The following is a 16047-nucleotide window of genomic DNA, read 5'->3' on the forward strand; positions in this document are numbered from 1 at the left end:
TTAACCTTTAAATGAACCTCCACTGGGTATTTTGGTTTAAAGAATTGGAAAATTCATCATAAACAATTAACATAAAAATTGATGGTGTGCTATATAAAAATGTCTATGGCAACATTTATTTTGCTCTCACAATGTATCTTGCACATTCCCTTGATTGTATCACAATGACCACATTATTTCCCCAAGTAATAATGCCCTTCATTAATGTGTCTCTTAGTGGTACAAATATCATTAGAATTGTGTTTCTCATTGTTCCAGATATCTTAAAGGCCGACTTTGTGATATTTACAGACGTTTTTAGTCATTTCAAATGACAATCTATATTTGTCTCTTGTTCCAGATATCTTCGCGGTGTCCCCACTGGCCAGCCCCATATCCCCCTACTCTCTCTCCTCTGACCCTTCCTCTCGTGACTCCTCACCCAGCCGAGACTCCTCCCTCGGCGTCAACCCTAGGCATCCAATCATCATCCACAGCTCGGGGAAGAAATTTGGCTTTACGCTGAGGGCCATCCCGGTGTACGCATGCGATCGTGATGTCTACACTGTCTACCACACAGTCTGGGTAAGAACTTTACTTTGATTTACTGACTTTATTATCCTATGAGGAAATGTTGTTGCAGTGTCATGTACACGTTTAAATACAAAACAAATTCACAATACAACTTTCATAACTGTTATATACCCATAAGAATAGAATGCTGCTGGCCTTACTGGGTCGATAGGAACATTAGCCCGAGCTGTTTCGGAGGGATATCACACCTGGCATAAATTATTGTCTAGTTCCGTTTTTCTTGCCGGGGGGTGCCCTATACCTGCACCCAGAGGGGAATAGTTCAATGTCTGGGTACTGGGGGCGGCTTGGGTCTAAAATGACAGTTCACCAGCCCCCATACATATGTTCCAGTGTCCCCCAGACTATTCACCAGCCCCCCATATACTTGCTAAGGGTCTTGACCTTAAAGATCTGATCCAGGCCTGTCTGACCATCCAGGCCTGTCTGACCATCCAGGCCTGTCTGACCATCCAGGCCTGTCTGACCATCCAGGCCTGTCTGACCATCCAGGCCTGTCTGACCATCCAGGCCTGTCTGACCATGCAGGCCTGTCTGACCATGCAGGCCTGTCTGACCATGCAGGCCTGTCTGACCATGCAGGCCTGTCTGACCATGCAGGCCTGTCTGACCATGCAGGCCTGTCTGACCATCCAGGCCTGTCTGACCATCCAGGCCTGTCTGACCATCCAGGCCTGTCTGTTTCACCACAGAAAGCAAGTACTTTGCTTTCTGTGGTGATAATCCCTCAGCCTATTTATCTGGCTGACAGTGGCATTCCCAAACCAACAAACAATACAAAAAGTTTAAATACTGTTTTACAAATGAAAGATTTGTAAAACAGAGTCGGTTTAGTACAGTCAACTTTAAAAGATCCCAGTTCTTTGAGAAAGTACAGTCTCAGGTCTGTACATTTACTCCACTGAAGCTTGTTGTCCAAGAGGACACTCAGATATTTGTATTCCTCTACAATTTCTATGTTCTGACCTCTGATATTTGTTGCTGAGGTAGGTGTTGTACGCTTCCTGAAGTCTATGCACATCTCTTTGGTCTTGTTGGTATTGAGGACCAAGTGTGATTCCTCACACCACTCTACAAAGTCATGTAGGACCGGGCCATGGTGTTCCTCGTCATCATGCAACAGGCTGATCAAGGCAGTGTCATCAGTGAACTTAACGAGGTGTCTGTCAGGAGGGGAACTAGTACAACTATTAGTGTACAGGAGTGGGGACTAAACACATCCCTGAGGAGAGCCTTCGTTGGTGGTGCGTATGTCCGACAGGTGGGGGGACCTACTTTGATCCGCTGTGACTACTGGCTCAGGATGTCCAACAGCCACAAAACCAGCCCCCCAATCTAAGGAGGTCCCTTATGAGTCTCTGTGCCAGAATGTAAGGCTAGATTGTGTTGGAAGGCAGAAGAGAAGTTAACATACAGAACCTTGACATGGAATTTTTGGCACCTTCTAGATGTCTATAGACCATGTTGAGGGGAGTAAGAATGGCATCATCAACTCCTCTGCTGGGCTGATAGTCAAACTGAAATGGGTCGAGGAGCTTCTGGGTGGCACTGGGAATCTGACTTTTCACAGCCTCGTGTTTGATCATGTCCAAACAAGCACAGTCAAATATCTAATGAACACTGGTAAAATAATACATTTCTGTTGGTACAACAAGTGGTCACTTTCATCTGTGTTATTAGATGTTGAATAATAGGTTGAGTGGCTGGATTCAATTAAGCACCATGGGAAAACAATGTTTTTGTTATTGTACTGCAATGTTTCATTACGGAGTGATATAGATATAGTAGCTAACAGTGTGTTTCTGTGTGTTGTTCAGAGTGTGGAGGACCCGGGTCCGGCCCACAAGGCAGGGCTGAAAGCTGGTGACCTCATCACTCATGTGAATGGAGAGACGGTCCACGGCCTGGTCCACACTGAGGTGGTGGAACTGCTGCTCAAGGTCAGAGAACATTAAATATAAAGTTTCATCAGATATAACTGCTAATAACAATTGTCCACCATTACATCCACAAAAGGTTGTGACGTAATCGCGTAAGGTATCTGGAGTTTGTAACTTGATACTCTCATTATGGAGCTCATATATTTAAACAATAAGTCCAGAGGAGGTGTGGTATATGGGCAATATACCATGGCTAAGGGCTGTTCTTAGGCACAATGCAACGCTGTGTGTATGTGTATATATATAGTATATCACAAACCCCCGAGGTGCCTTGTTACTATTATAAACTAGTTACCAACGTAATTAGAGCAGTTAAAATAAAGGTGTTGTCGTACCTGTTGTATATGGTCTGATATACCACGGCTGTCAGCCAATCAGCATTCAGGACTCGAACCACCCAGTTTATAATAGACTGTTTATCTACTGGTAATTTAATTTACAGTCGAGCCCACTTTTTTAAACTCTGTTTGTAACTTCATACTCTTACAATGGAGCTAATTCATTTTGGGTCCGTTTATCTTCTGGATCTCTGTATTTGCTTCCTCCAGAGTGGCAGTAGGGTAGCCATCTCCACCACTGCGTTTGAGAACACCTTCATCAAAACAGGGCCTGCCAGGAGGAACAGCTATAGGAGCAAGATGGTCCGACGCACCAAGAAGCCCAAGAAGGAGAAGACTCAAGAAAGGCAAGAAATTTGTTTTTGGTTTAGTGTTATTTCCTATACGAGAAACCATTTTGTTATTAGATATGAACTATATCTAATAGTTCACAACACTATCAACAAGGCAGGTCCTACAGGCCCCAGTTGTGTCTTGTCGCACTTTAACTACTATTCAGTCGTGTGGTCAGGTGCCACAAAAAAGGACTTTGCAATTGGCTCAGAACAGGGCATAACTGTTGGCCCTTGGATATACACAGATAGCTAATAATAATATGCATGTCAATCTCTCCTGCCTCAAAGTGGAGGAGAGATTTACTTCATCACTACCTGTATGAGAGGAATTAATCTGTTGAATGCACCAAGCTGTCTGTCGAAACTACTGGCACACAGCTCGGACACCCATGCATACCACACAAGAGATGCCACGAGGTCTCTTCACAGTACCCAAGTCCAGAACAGATTATGGGAGGCGCACAGTACTACATAGAGCCATGACTACATGGAACTCTATTCCACATCAAGTAACTGATTCAAGTTTTTTTAAAATTGTATAAACTGCCTTAATTTTGCAGGACCCCAGCAGCTAATGGGGCTCCATAATAAATACAAATGAACTAAACCTCTAAGTCTGCTCTGCAGAGGTCGCTAGTAAATTTGAACAGTTTACATGTCCAGATTATGTCATATACAGTATAACCACAGGGTGTAGCTGTGGCTCCTTGCAACTGTGCTAAAACTCTGTCACTTCTTGACAATGTCAACCCTCGTCACGTGTCAGTCTTAAGTTTTTAATTTCAAAGATCTTCCTCTGGCTGTCCTTTTTCTTTCACTGAATTGATTACTCAGGAATAGTATGTACATTGTTTACCACCATTTGAAGAACAATGATCATAGATGTCACAACACTACACATGTATTTTCTACCTACAAAAATGGCATTTTCTATGGAATATTCTTGCTTGGCCCTATAGTGGTGGACTGATTCAGTGTCTTCTCTCTTTGCGCTATTTGCCAGAACGCATATACAGTAATAACACCATTTGAAGTATAATTCTCTTAGATTAGACTATCTAGAGTCAAGACCACAAATCTAATGTAGGGAGTGCCTGGGCCTCATAGTGATAGACTGACCTTGTCTTCTCTCCTCTTTCCCCACAGGCGGCGGTCTGTTTTCAGGCGTTTCGCCATGCAGCCCTCCCCTCTGCTCCACACCAGCCGTAGTTTCTCCTCCTTCAACCGCTCCCTGTCCTCTGGGGAGAGTCTCCCAGGTTCCCCTACTCACAGCATGTCTCCCCGCTCCCCCACTGCAGCTTTCCGACCCACCCCTGACTTCAATCAGTCAGGTGAGAGTGACCGTCTTTCATTTACATTTTATGGAATAAAATAGATTTTAATCAATAAAATACATGTGGTCTCAGTAAAACAATCAATGTTTGTTAAATTAGGATGAATTTGCGATATTTAAAACTATGAAATATTATAGTTGAAGAATGTCCTTCCCTCTGTGTTTCCAGGTGGCAACTCCTCTCAGAGTAGCTCTCCCAGCTCCAGCGCTCCAAACTCCCCCGCAGGCTCCGGCCACATCCGTCCCAGCACCCTCCACGGCCTGGGCCCCAAACTGACTGGCCAGAGGCTCCGACAGGGCCGTCGCAAGTCTGTCGGTAGCATTCCCCTCTCCCCTCTGGCCCGCACCCCATCCCCGACCCCCCAGCCCACCTCCCCGCAGCGCTCACCCTCTCCTTTACTTAGCCATGGGTCCATGGGGATCTCCAAGACCACCCAGGCCTTCCCAGTCAAGATGCACTCGCCCCCTACCATTGTCCGCCACATGACACGTCCCAAGAGCGCAGAGCCTCCCCGTTCGCCGCTCCTTAAGCGGGTGCAGTCGGAGGAGAAGCTGTCGCCCTCCTACACGGGCGACAAGAAGCACATGTGTTCCAGAAAGCACAACCTGGAGGTGACCCAGGAAGAGGCCCAGGGAGAAGAGTTGATTCCTGGGGACAGGGACCACCACACCCTGCAGAGTGTGGAGGAGACGTCCTGCGAGCCTCCGGCCATCACCCGGGTCCGGCCGGCAGAGCAGGGCTGCCTCAAGAGGCCTGTTGGACGCAAGGTGGGCCGCCAGGAGTCTATGGAGGAGCTGGACAAGGAGAAACTGAAAGCCAAGGTGGTGATGAAAAGACAGGACTGGTCAGAGAGGCGAGAGTCCCTGCAGAAGCAGGACGCACTACAGGAGTCTGATATGTCTGGTGCTGAAGGAGGAAGAAGCCAGGGCAGAAGCCAAGGCTCAGAGACAGTCTCACTGGAAGGCAAAGCTGCCAGCACCACTGTAAAAGATGTCCTGTACAAGAAGCTGAACACTCGGGCCAGTGAAGGCAGCCCTGAAACATTAGTGGGCAATAGCTCTGACTCGCCACTGTGCTCCATCCACCCTGACTGGAGCCCCCAGAAGACTGAGTGGCAGCTGTCCAGGCAGAGCAAGGAGGGTGGTAAGCCAGACAGGCTTGACTTCAAGGCCCCCAACATGGAGTTTGCCCGGAAGAGGCAGTCATTCGAGGAGCGAGAAGACTGCATGTGCCGACTCTCTCCCGTCATTCATGAGAGCCTCCATTTTGGCTCCACCCGGTCCAAGAGTCTTCAGCTGGACTCGACCCTGGCTCTAGACCACGTCAAGGGTACCATGGGTAGCGTCCACTCCAGCCCTGAGGGCATGAACCCCAAGATATTTGCTGGGAGAGGAGAGGGAAGCGCCGTGGAGAAACTCCAGCTCATCTCCTCCAGTGAAGGCTCCCTCAGGAAGACCTCCTCAGAGTACAAGCTGGAGGGGCGTTTGGTCTCCTCCCTCAAACCCCTGGAGGGCACCCTAGACATTGGCCTGCTCTCCGGGCCAAGGGTGTCTAAAACAGATATCTGCCTCTCTAAGATGTCTGACGGTGATATGGACTCGATAGGGACGCCCATGTGGCTACAAAGCCCAGTTGAGCGGCAGGTGTTGATTCCCCTGCTAAAACCATCTGACAAGCAGAAGAGCCCCCCCACCAGTATACTAAGCCATGGAGCTGTTGTGGCCCTTAGCAGTCCAATTCCCACCAACGGGGAGGCTAGTATTTCCAACACTGGGCTTAAATGCAGTAGCAGTGGTGAGAAGCCACACGACAGACCTAGTCACCATGAACCCCCAATGGCTCTCTCCAAGGCGGAGGTCTCAGACTTTGGGGGGAAACAAGAGAGCAGGTCCAGTATGATAACTCACGATCATAGGGCATTCCGCCACAGTGCCCACTTCTCCAACTGTGGGAAGACACCCTCCATACGGGAGGTAAGCAACGAAGACCAGGAGGAGGAGGTGGAGCCACCTCAAGAGACCCCAGCCCCCGCACAGCAAAACAACACCGATATCTCCAAGACATCAGATACAGTTGTCGTTCCAAAGACTGAGAATCCCAAAAATACTGCAGCATCCTTCCCTGCCTCAAAGGTAGAGGCTCAAGCAACTGCCCCTAATGCAGCTGAACCAGTGAAGCAAAGTTCAGATTGTCAGTCAGGGCCCAGTTACCTGCAGAGCAATAAGAAACAAAGACCAACTGAGAGTACAAGTAGCATCACTACAGTTGTACAATATAATTTAGAGCAGACTTCATACCTGTCAAAACAGCAGATGGTATACAGCAGTCCCTCGACAGTGACCACAACACAAACGTCCATCCCTGCTCCAATCTCTAGTCTTGTAGATATGAACCGAGCAAGTGGTCAAATGTCTCCAAGACAGGACGCCACAGGGAAAATCCAAAACTCTGACAAGGTTCAAAGCAACAGGCCAGTACTAAACAAGGACAGTGAACCGGTCAGTGTGTCTGCTGTTGAGGAGCTCAAAGCTGCAAACGCAGCAAGAGAGAAAATGGCCGAAGTCAGAGAGACAAGTCCTAAAGTGGATGTAAAATGTGTCTTATCTGAAGGCATTTTGGACACTGCAACTGCTAAAACAGAAGCAACACAGATGTGTGATCAATGTGAAGATGCTTGTCCCATTGGCAGTCAGGTAGCTATTAGTAGTGTAGCAAAGCAAATTAGACAAGGTCCCACTTTACCAAAGACAAAGGGTAGCATTGCAAAGACTGGAGAGCGAGAGAAGCCAAATTTAACACACCGACTTGCTGAAAAAACTTGGGTCAAAGGGGCTCTTGAGGCAGAAATCAGAGTCTCTAAAAAGCAAACTGCTGATGTGAATACCAAAGAGACGAGTCCTGTGCTGATAGTGAAACAATCACCACCAAGTCCTGCTTCAACAAATCAAACAACCATCAATCCCAAAACTGAGCCAAGATCTGAGGAAGAGAGGGAGAGGTATGAAGTGAAAACTCCCACCCCAGTCGTCAAAGTAAGCCTGGATTCAAAACAGCAAGAAACTACAGTCTCAATGCTCAAAGAAATCCCAGACTCAAAGCAGGAAGAACCCCTACTCAAAACCTTGGTTCAAAGCCACATTGTCAAAGAAAGTTTAGACTCCAAACTAAACAAATCTTCGTGCCAAACTCCTGTCCTAACCCCAGTTGTCAGACACCACTCTGACCCAAAACAGAAAGAACCAGAACTCCACACCTTTGCCCCAACCCCAGCCCAAGTCATCAAAGATAACCTGGACTCAAAACAGAAATCCCCCCCTCACAAAACCTCTGCCTCAACCTCAATGAACTCAAAACAAAAGGAAATCACTACTTCAACTGTTGTTAGACAAATCATAGACTCAAAACAGAAATCCCACCCTCACAAATCTCTTGCCCCAACTGCAACCCCAGTAATGAAAGAGCCAGCGCCGGTCCTTGCTGCACCCCGACAGCAGGCCCAAAAAGAGCCTCTGACTGGAGCCAGCGCTCCCTCCCAGTCTACCCCTGTACCAGTCCTGCTGGCCCTAGCCATGAGAAGAGAAGCACACCCACCCAACGGTGGAGCTCTCTCAGGCTGGGCCAGCGGCAGCACCGGACAGGAGGCTGTGGTCCAGACCTCCAGGGAGGATCAGAGGAGACCGAGGGTAGAGGCTCCCAGGTCAGAGGGCCTTAGATCAGACTATCATAGGTGTCTGGGTGGGATGGATACCACAGGGCCAACACCCACCTCCACCAGCAACAGCACCCCCCAGGCCAAATACAGTAAAGCTGAATCCAGGGTCACTAACTCTGATAAACTGGTAGCCTGCAGCCGAAAAGAACAGGCTGACAAGAAGAAAAGGGAGTCTGGTCAAGAGGCACCCTCTACACAGAAAAACACCAAGAGAGAGACTTTGAGAGTGGCTACCGTGGTGAAAGAGGGTTCAGACAAAGATTTGGCCCGACACAAGCAGACCAAGGAGTCGCCACGCGGCCCCGCAAACAAAGGAAATGCGGAATTAAAAAAATAAAACAGCAGCCACCCTTACTTTTGCAGTATGTCCAAGATAAGACAAGGCAGACATTTGAGTTATTCATAGTGTCATCATACCTTATTTTTTTGAGAACCGGGGAAGCTGTTACTTCAGTGTTTATATGGTATGAGAGAGGTGTGTTATCCTGAGAGGGAGTGTGTGTATGTAGTGGCGTAAGCTTATGCTTGGGCGATACTGTAAATGTGTAATGTTTTTGGACTGAATGTAGACAATGATTTGCTGCTCATTTGTGGTCCTCTGCTGTGTGAAAAAAAAAGTGTCAAATTTGTATCCTGTGATTGTTTGGAGGTTTTATTTTTTAATCGACAGCAGAGTGCAATGTGCAATCAAAATGTCAGTGGGCAGTAAGGAGTAGCCTTTTCCAAGGTTTTGAATTGCACTCTGGGTTTAGAGTTCTGGGTTAAGAGCACCTCAAATTGAAGGTAGCAGACTTTCGATGCGTGTAGACTGAACTATTTCACTCCCACTCAAAAAGCTTTGTGAGGTGAAAATACAGTAGTCATGGCACATCATCCAATGAACCATTTTAGTTGTGTGACAGTGATGCAGATCATTCACTGGCAAGTGTCATACAGAAGTCAAATATCACCAAAAGTTTGTTTAGATACTTTGTCACTTTTTTTTATTATTACCTAGAGGTGAAGTGTGTTTTTTTGTTTTGGGTAGCGGTGCACAGCAGGATTGCACTATGTCCTGTGCTTCTCACCTAGAACTATTTGATATGGAATCATCTTACGGTTCTGGAATCATATTTAGTGGAAGGGGCCTTCGAGTTAAGGGAGAATTTAAAAAAAAAACTTGCTGTTCTTAGCAGGTTATGGTGTAATTCACATTCCTTTCACATCTCTACATTTCTAAACCTTTGATTTTTATGCAATTGTGTACATAAGTATGACTAAACTAACTGTAAAAATTGGGATACATGGGCTTAAGTGAATATGTGTTTGTTTTGTATATATATATATATTTTGCAATGTCATGTTTGTATACTCAATGATATGTCATTTCAGAATAGTGTTCCGCTTGATAATTCTGTGGTCTAGAATAAGCTAATGTAATGTCTATGTATATCTATCCAAAATACATCCTCTCTCTAACAGTCATTTTAACACATTCTGATATGTTCAGTATTTTACTTGAGGAGAAATCAAGCTTACATGGGGAAATGTGCTTTTCCTCAAATGTAGTGTTGAAAATTAAACAAAAAACTGTGAGTGGGGCAAGTGGTTCCCAAGAATGCGTTCAATCATGATTTTGTAGTGAAGATGTATGAAGAATTGTAATGACCATGTAAAATTGAGATGCTGAGCCCAGGAGAAAATATATATGTATGTTATTATAACAATGTGTAGAATGCAAGCTCCAATGAGTTAGAATAAACCAACAATTCTAAGTATGTTTGCCACACTATGGAAGAGATTTCTCAGTCCATTTTTAAGGAGGTGTCTGCATCTATTGGGTGTTGTTTTCCAGTTCTGTTTATGTTTGTACGGACAGACATTCATACAATGTGAAATGTATTTTCGGGTATGGTTAATTTAAAAAGGGCTTCAATTCAAGTGAACGTCAAGCAAATTTATTGAGAATGTCAGGGTTGCAAGAGATTAGATTTCAGTTACAGTACTGAAGTTGTGTTCTAGCCTTGTATTGTTTTTGTCGTTTTCGTTCTTCGCCAGACTTTTCTTTTTCCATAAGTGATGCAGTAGCCTACATTTATGTACCAGATCGGCCAGATGAAACTGTGCCCAGTTAAATGTCTAGCTAACAATAGGCTTGAAAGGACGGATTTTGTAAAATCAAAATGCACTAATATACAAATCTTAGTTCATATACATAAATGTCATTATTCTAGACAGTTGATGTTTAGATGATGATACTAGCTTTGTGTATCAGAAAAAGGTTGACTTCTTTTATGCTGACATAGGGATGTCCTGTAGTTCAGCCTTTTGATTGCATAACCTAAATATCAAACAAAGTAGGTTTCTAATTATGCGATACAATATTAACTCTAATGTAGGATATGTCATAACAATAAACAATCTACTGTATCTTAGGGAGGCAAACAAAAAATACTATGTAAACTGGGCATAATATATTTACATAAATTGCATACTGTACCCAAGAAGGCACATTAGTAGACAAATAAGATTGATTGTAGAGATTTTTTAAATGTGTTAAGCCGAATCTGAAGTTTTACTATTCTCATTAGTTATTGTAAATGTATTGTCAAACATTTGGGCAAAAGAAATTCACCTTTAATATTAGACACCTTTCCCCTCCTAGTTGTAGTAGTTGGGGGAGAGTAGGATGAAAATGTCTTATGGAGCTCATCTTGTCCCCTGTCAAACAGGCTCTGGTTACAGACATAAATTAATCGAAAACACTTTCTTTGAATGACGGAGCATATATTTGTCTCCATGTCCTTTTGTTTCTGACGATTGACATTTAAATCCTTTAAAAAAAGCACATTCAATGTTTGTTTACAAATTCTTCATGGATGTATATTTTGTATATTGTGTAATTGATTTGCCAAATCTGTGTACTACATCACAGGAAATATGTTTGATAGTAGTGTTTGTGATTCTCACCTACCCAGCCACCCAGTTGTGCTATTAGACTGTTTCAACATCTGTCAGGTCCCTCATGGTCCTGCTTGTTTTCTTTTCTCCTATGTGTGAAACTAGAATTAGATGAACTTGCTTACTATGTTTTGTCTTTTAGGATCTGTGCAATAAAACTGTTTGAGTTTTGGTATTTCGCCCAAGGAAACCTCTATGGATGTCATAGCTGTTGTATATTAAAACAGATATTTATACATCTAAAGTTGCATAACACTGAGAATAAAAAGCATGATAAAACTATTTTCTTTTTATTGATTTAATGAAATTATCATAAATGCAAAAAAAAAAGATTTGTAATGTAGAGATTATGCAGAGCTACATTAAAATGGCAAATGCCTGGCCTTGTATTTAACTTTGGAAAGTTCAGCTGTAAGGCATGTGATTGAACTACCCTGATTGTTAGTCAGTGAACTAAACTTTGCTCTGTCCCCTTAAGATCATCTATAAATGCTGAAACTATCATCTGCAACCGCTTTCTTTGGAGGTGAAGTTTAGGGTTGGGCTAGGGTTATTGGAAAGTTAGTTGAACTGTTACCATCTGCAGTTGACTATATCCTAATAACCTGTCACCTTTCAAAGCAGTTTTGTATCCTCTGTATTTAGTTCCTGGACATAAGTCCAAATGCTAACCTTTCCTTTGAACCAAAACATTGTCCTATCAATGTTCATCACTTTATTGGCATTGCTCTGAATCCAACCAATTCATTGAATATTGGAACAGTTGCATGCCAAAGGGTTGTCACTCAGGTCAATTTTGCTCTTTTCTGTTAAAGCTTTGACAGAGTCTAAGTCAACCATTTCTATCTGATTCATGGCTAAATTTAGCAGGACATTATTCAGTGTGGAGAATGCATTCATACTGGCTACAACTAGTTTATTACCACTAAGCTCTGCATACGCCAGGCTGGTGAGGTAGTGAAATGCATTCTTAACAGATACGATGTCACACACTGCCAAAACCAGCCTCTATAGAAGAGGAACATGTATAAACATCTCACCATTAGAAACAATCCTGTCCTTAAAGGAACCACCCCTCAAATTGAGACTCTCCAGGCTTATCAGAACTTCCAGAAGATTCCACTGGACACTGAAGTCACCAAACTTCCATGAGATATTTAGCCTTCGGAGAGGACCACCTGCTGCAGTGTGGTTAATGCAGGTGACTTTCAAATGACTGCAGTCCAATTCTGTCAACCCTGACATCTTGTTGAATGGCTGGTTCCCCCACTTCATGGAAGTGGCTGGGAAGTTGTAGCTGGACTTCACAGCACTGAGCTCTGCCCTTTTAGCAAACTACTTTGACTCAAGTCAAGCTGCTCCAGCTTGGTGGCATTCCTCTTGCAGCTCTCTTTAAAGTCCATCCCGAAGGTCAGCTTTTGGGCCTAGTTGCCCTTCACAGACAGAACAGTCAGCTGGGGAAGCGAGGTGGTGTTGGTCTGACACAGGTCGTTAAAGCTCTTCTGGTTCTGGATGAGGTGGGTAAGAGATGCCATCTTGGCGATGGAGGCCGGCAGGGAGTGGAGATGAGACCTGGTGAGGTCCAGCTTCTGAAGGCGTCATCCGTCAGATCTGGGAAGTGCTGTATTTAGAGGCTCAGTTCATTCACAGTGGTGTTACAGAAAGCGTAAAGGGACTCAGCCTGCATGGTGGCAGGTGGGCTGTCCTCATAGACCCCCAGAGAGAGAATGTTGGTCTGAACTTCTCAATCCAGCTAAGATTATTGAAATGTCTCCTTTGCTTAGACAGTCACTGAAATCTAGGCTGTTGAAGTGACAGGCCTTTGGTTTAATGTACACAATGATGTTGCCTTCGAAGCTGACGTCGAAGGCTGACATCCTTCAGTACGGCCACCTCTGCAGCTGATATATTCTGTAGAGAATTCATTGGAAGATTGAGTGTCCTCATTTTTTACCAGTTGAACTGGTCTAGGTCATGTAAGGAGTCTGTCATTGTCACCAAGGTCCAGTGTCTCTAAAGATGTGAGATTCATGCGAGGGGAGGAATTTCAGATCATCCATTTATCTCAGAGTTAAACTAAGATGTTTAAAGTATTTAGGTCCTACAAAAGCATCATCCAACAAAAACATTAACTAGTTTCCTATCAAGAGTCTCTAGGTCTGTTTGGTGGTGCAAGACATCCTCATATCTAGTTTATTTTGCATTTGTAATTAAGAGTGAAACTACTTTCTGTTAATTTTCTAATTTAAAGTGATAATCCAGGACTACAACTTTATTTTATGTACAGCTCAAACCCTGTATTTAGTCCTTTTAAAGAGTTACAGGAAGTAACCAACCTGGTTAGATTAATTGAGACAAGCTCCTTCAGCCTAACAAAAGTGGTGTTGTTAATGGCTGGCAGGTAGTTAAAGCTGAAATCCAGAGTCTTGGTGGAGCTGGGAAGCTCATCAGGGATGCCATGTAAGCCTTGACCAGAGATATCATAGCCCTCTGCCTCATCAGTTTGAAACTAAAAATGAAATGACTTTCCTGATATTCTATTCATGTCTATAATGACTGCATATATTTTTAATGCATTTGTATTCCAGCAAAGTACTAAACAGTTATCATTGCTAAGTTTTAATAAACATGTATAAGGGCTTATTGACAAGTTTATACTGTATATAATTAACAGGGTTGCTCAATCTCTAAACCTTGAATAAAGTTTAAAATTGTAATTACAAGCATCTGCAAATGTGCTAAATAAATAGTAATATCACAATTTACCAGTTAAGACTTTCTACGGTGAGGAATAACCTTGTAGAAATGTGCAAACATAATCCACTGTCCATTCATGATGGCACTGAATCTAAATTAAATAAGTAAGCTTTTTTTTTACAGAACTCACAACTGAAACCTGGAAGTATGAACAAAAAACATAGAGAACCACACCTTCCCGTGTGCTACAATGCGTTTTGTTGGCTGATCAGATCAGACATTCTATATTCTTTATTTCCATGCCAAATCCTCAGTCAGATGCAGACAACAACCTTACAAATTACACCTAGCGAGTGTTTGGGACTATAAGGTTATTTCTGCAGAAAGATGATTCTGAGATAATTGGCTTTAAAGTTCCGACGCCTCAATCGTTTGAATGGTGTCAGCAATTTTTGTATTGTATTTTTTTAACTTAACGAATTGGGGTATTTAGAGTACTATATTTAAGTGCTAATCCCCTCGAAGCCGGTGTTCGGAAGATAAACTGTATTGGCACGGTGTTTGGCCAGTTCGGCAAACGTGCCAATGTATCCTCCAAACACCGGCTTTGAGGGGATTATCACTTTTATACAAGGGGTTACCAACATATTCAAATAATGATTGACATATTTTCATTAACGTTATTTTGATTAATTTATTCATACTATTTCATCCTTCCACAGATATAGGCCCGACACAAATCTAAGGTTGCTACCCAAGCCGGCTGGACGTTCGTTCTAAGTGTTCCATTGCCATACTGGCTGGCAACGTTGTTATCCCTGGCTTGCTAGCTAGCCAGCTACGGCTAACGTACATTCACGTCAAAAAGTGCAACCAGAATAACAGAAAAGTAGCTGCATTTGTATAGACATTTATTTGGATACATTAGCTCATCCATAACAATGAGCTAATGAGGCATGATTTCGTCTGGCATAGAAAATGTGCTCACTGGTCAGGACACTGATGTTCGGAGGAGCATTCAGGATTAAACCTACTTTTTTGTAAAAGGGTAGCTTTATTTTGTTAAATGTTCTGTCAACTAAATTTTGACAAATGCAGATAGAACCTTATAGTCCCAAATTCTCGAAAGGCGTAAAGGGAAGCTGCAAATGCAACACTGCGATTGGTGTATCCTGTCACACAGATCATATCCCTGTGTATGAGCCCAGAGCAGTCGGCACACTGTAAAACTGGAACCAAGCCCACACCAAGGGATTGAGAAGAACAAATGCTTTGCGTTTGTCATTTCTCACTAACAGTGGGAGCTCTGCCATACGAGAGGCTGTCCCTAGCAAAGGACTAGAGACAGTTTGAGAGTCGCGTTTTAGTGGCTCTGCCATTTGGGATGGACACCAGATGTAATCTAAACTTTTCAGGTCAGTTGTAAATTCATATGCAATCACTATTTCACGTGCTACTTGTTCATTAGAATATTCCTGTGGACAAAAATAAAATACATGTTTCCCCTTTTGATATAATGATTTATTATTATTTACCCTTCTTACAATGAAATACGCAGGTATTAAAGGTAGACCGCAGATATTGAGATTGGGCGAGATGCAAGACTTCGCTCTCACGGTCACACAGTCTGCGCTTCAAACTGCTCACAGCGTTGTAGCCAGGGTCAAAAACAGCAGAGAATTTGAGCAACCACTTACATAACGCAATTTCTCTGGACCCTTACAATGTCGGAGGTCCCCCCTCCCTCCATGTATTCCGAACCAGTCTATTTGATCTGACATTGGTGGAGTGCTGCAGAGATGGTTGTTCTTCTGGAAGGATCTCCCATCTCCAAGAGGAACTCTGGAGCTATATCAGAGTGACTATTGGGTTCTTGGTCACCTCCCTGACCAAGGCCTTCTCCCCCGGAAGAGCTGAGTAATCTTCCTCCATTTAAGAACGATAGAGGCCATTGTGTTCTTGGGGACCTTCAATGCTGTAGAAATGTTTTGGTACCCTTCCCCAGATCTGTGCCTCGACACAATCCTGTCTCTGAGTTTTACCGACAATTCGCTTGGTGTTTGCACTGATATGCACTCTCAACTATGGGACCTTGTATAAACAGGTGTGTGCCTTTCCAAATCATGTCCAATCAATTGAATTTACCACAGGTGGACTCTAATCAAGTTGTAGAAGAGA

The 16047-nt window shown here is 43.7% G+C and overlaps 2 protein-coding genes across 12 annotated transcripts in view; one reads left to right on the forward strand and one right to left on the reverse strand.

Annotated features, from left to right (window-relative positions):
• mast4 (microtubule associated serine/threonine kinase family member 4) overlaps window positions 1-11454 on the forward strand; it is a 167980-nt gene extending 156526 nt beyond the window's left edge. For all 11 annotated transcript variants that reach the window (XM_046370374.1, XM_046370372.1, XM_046370373.1 and 8 more), the window contains 5 exons: window positions 341-564; window positions 2391-2513; window positions 3062-3198; window positions 4333-4517; window positions 4689-11454. In XM_046370374.1, the coding sequence (XP_046226330.1) occupies window positions 341-564; window positions 2391-2513; window positions 3062-3198; window positions 4333-4517; window positions 4689-8569 (4550 nt within the window). In that variant the 3' untranslated portion in view covers window positions 8570-11454. The remainder of the gene's footprint in view (window positions 1-340; window positions 565-2390; window positions 2514-3061; window positions 3199-4332; window positions 4518-4688) is intronic.
• Window positions 11455-11916: 462 nt separating this feature from the next.
• On the reverse strand, window positions 11917-14007 carry cd180 (CD180 molecule). The gene is given in 6 exon segments (XM_046368002.1): window positions 11917-12441; window positions 12612-12761; window positions 12821-12893; window positions 12895-13050; window positions 13509-13681; window positions 13969-14007. Coding segments are annotated over 6 exon segments (1116 nt in total).
• Window positions 14008-16047: the final 2040 nt, after the last annotated feature.

Source organism: Oncorhynchus gorbuscha, linkage group LG11 (assembly GCF_021184085.1).
Source record: "Oncorhynchus gorbuscha isolate QuinsamMale2020 ecotype Even-year linkage group LG11, OgorEven_v1.0, whole genome shotgun sequence".
Classification (NCBI taxonomy): domain Eukaryota; kingdom Metazoa; phylum Chordata; class Actinopteri; order Salmoniformes; family Salmonidae; genus Oncorhynchus; species Oncorhynchus gorbuscha.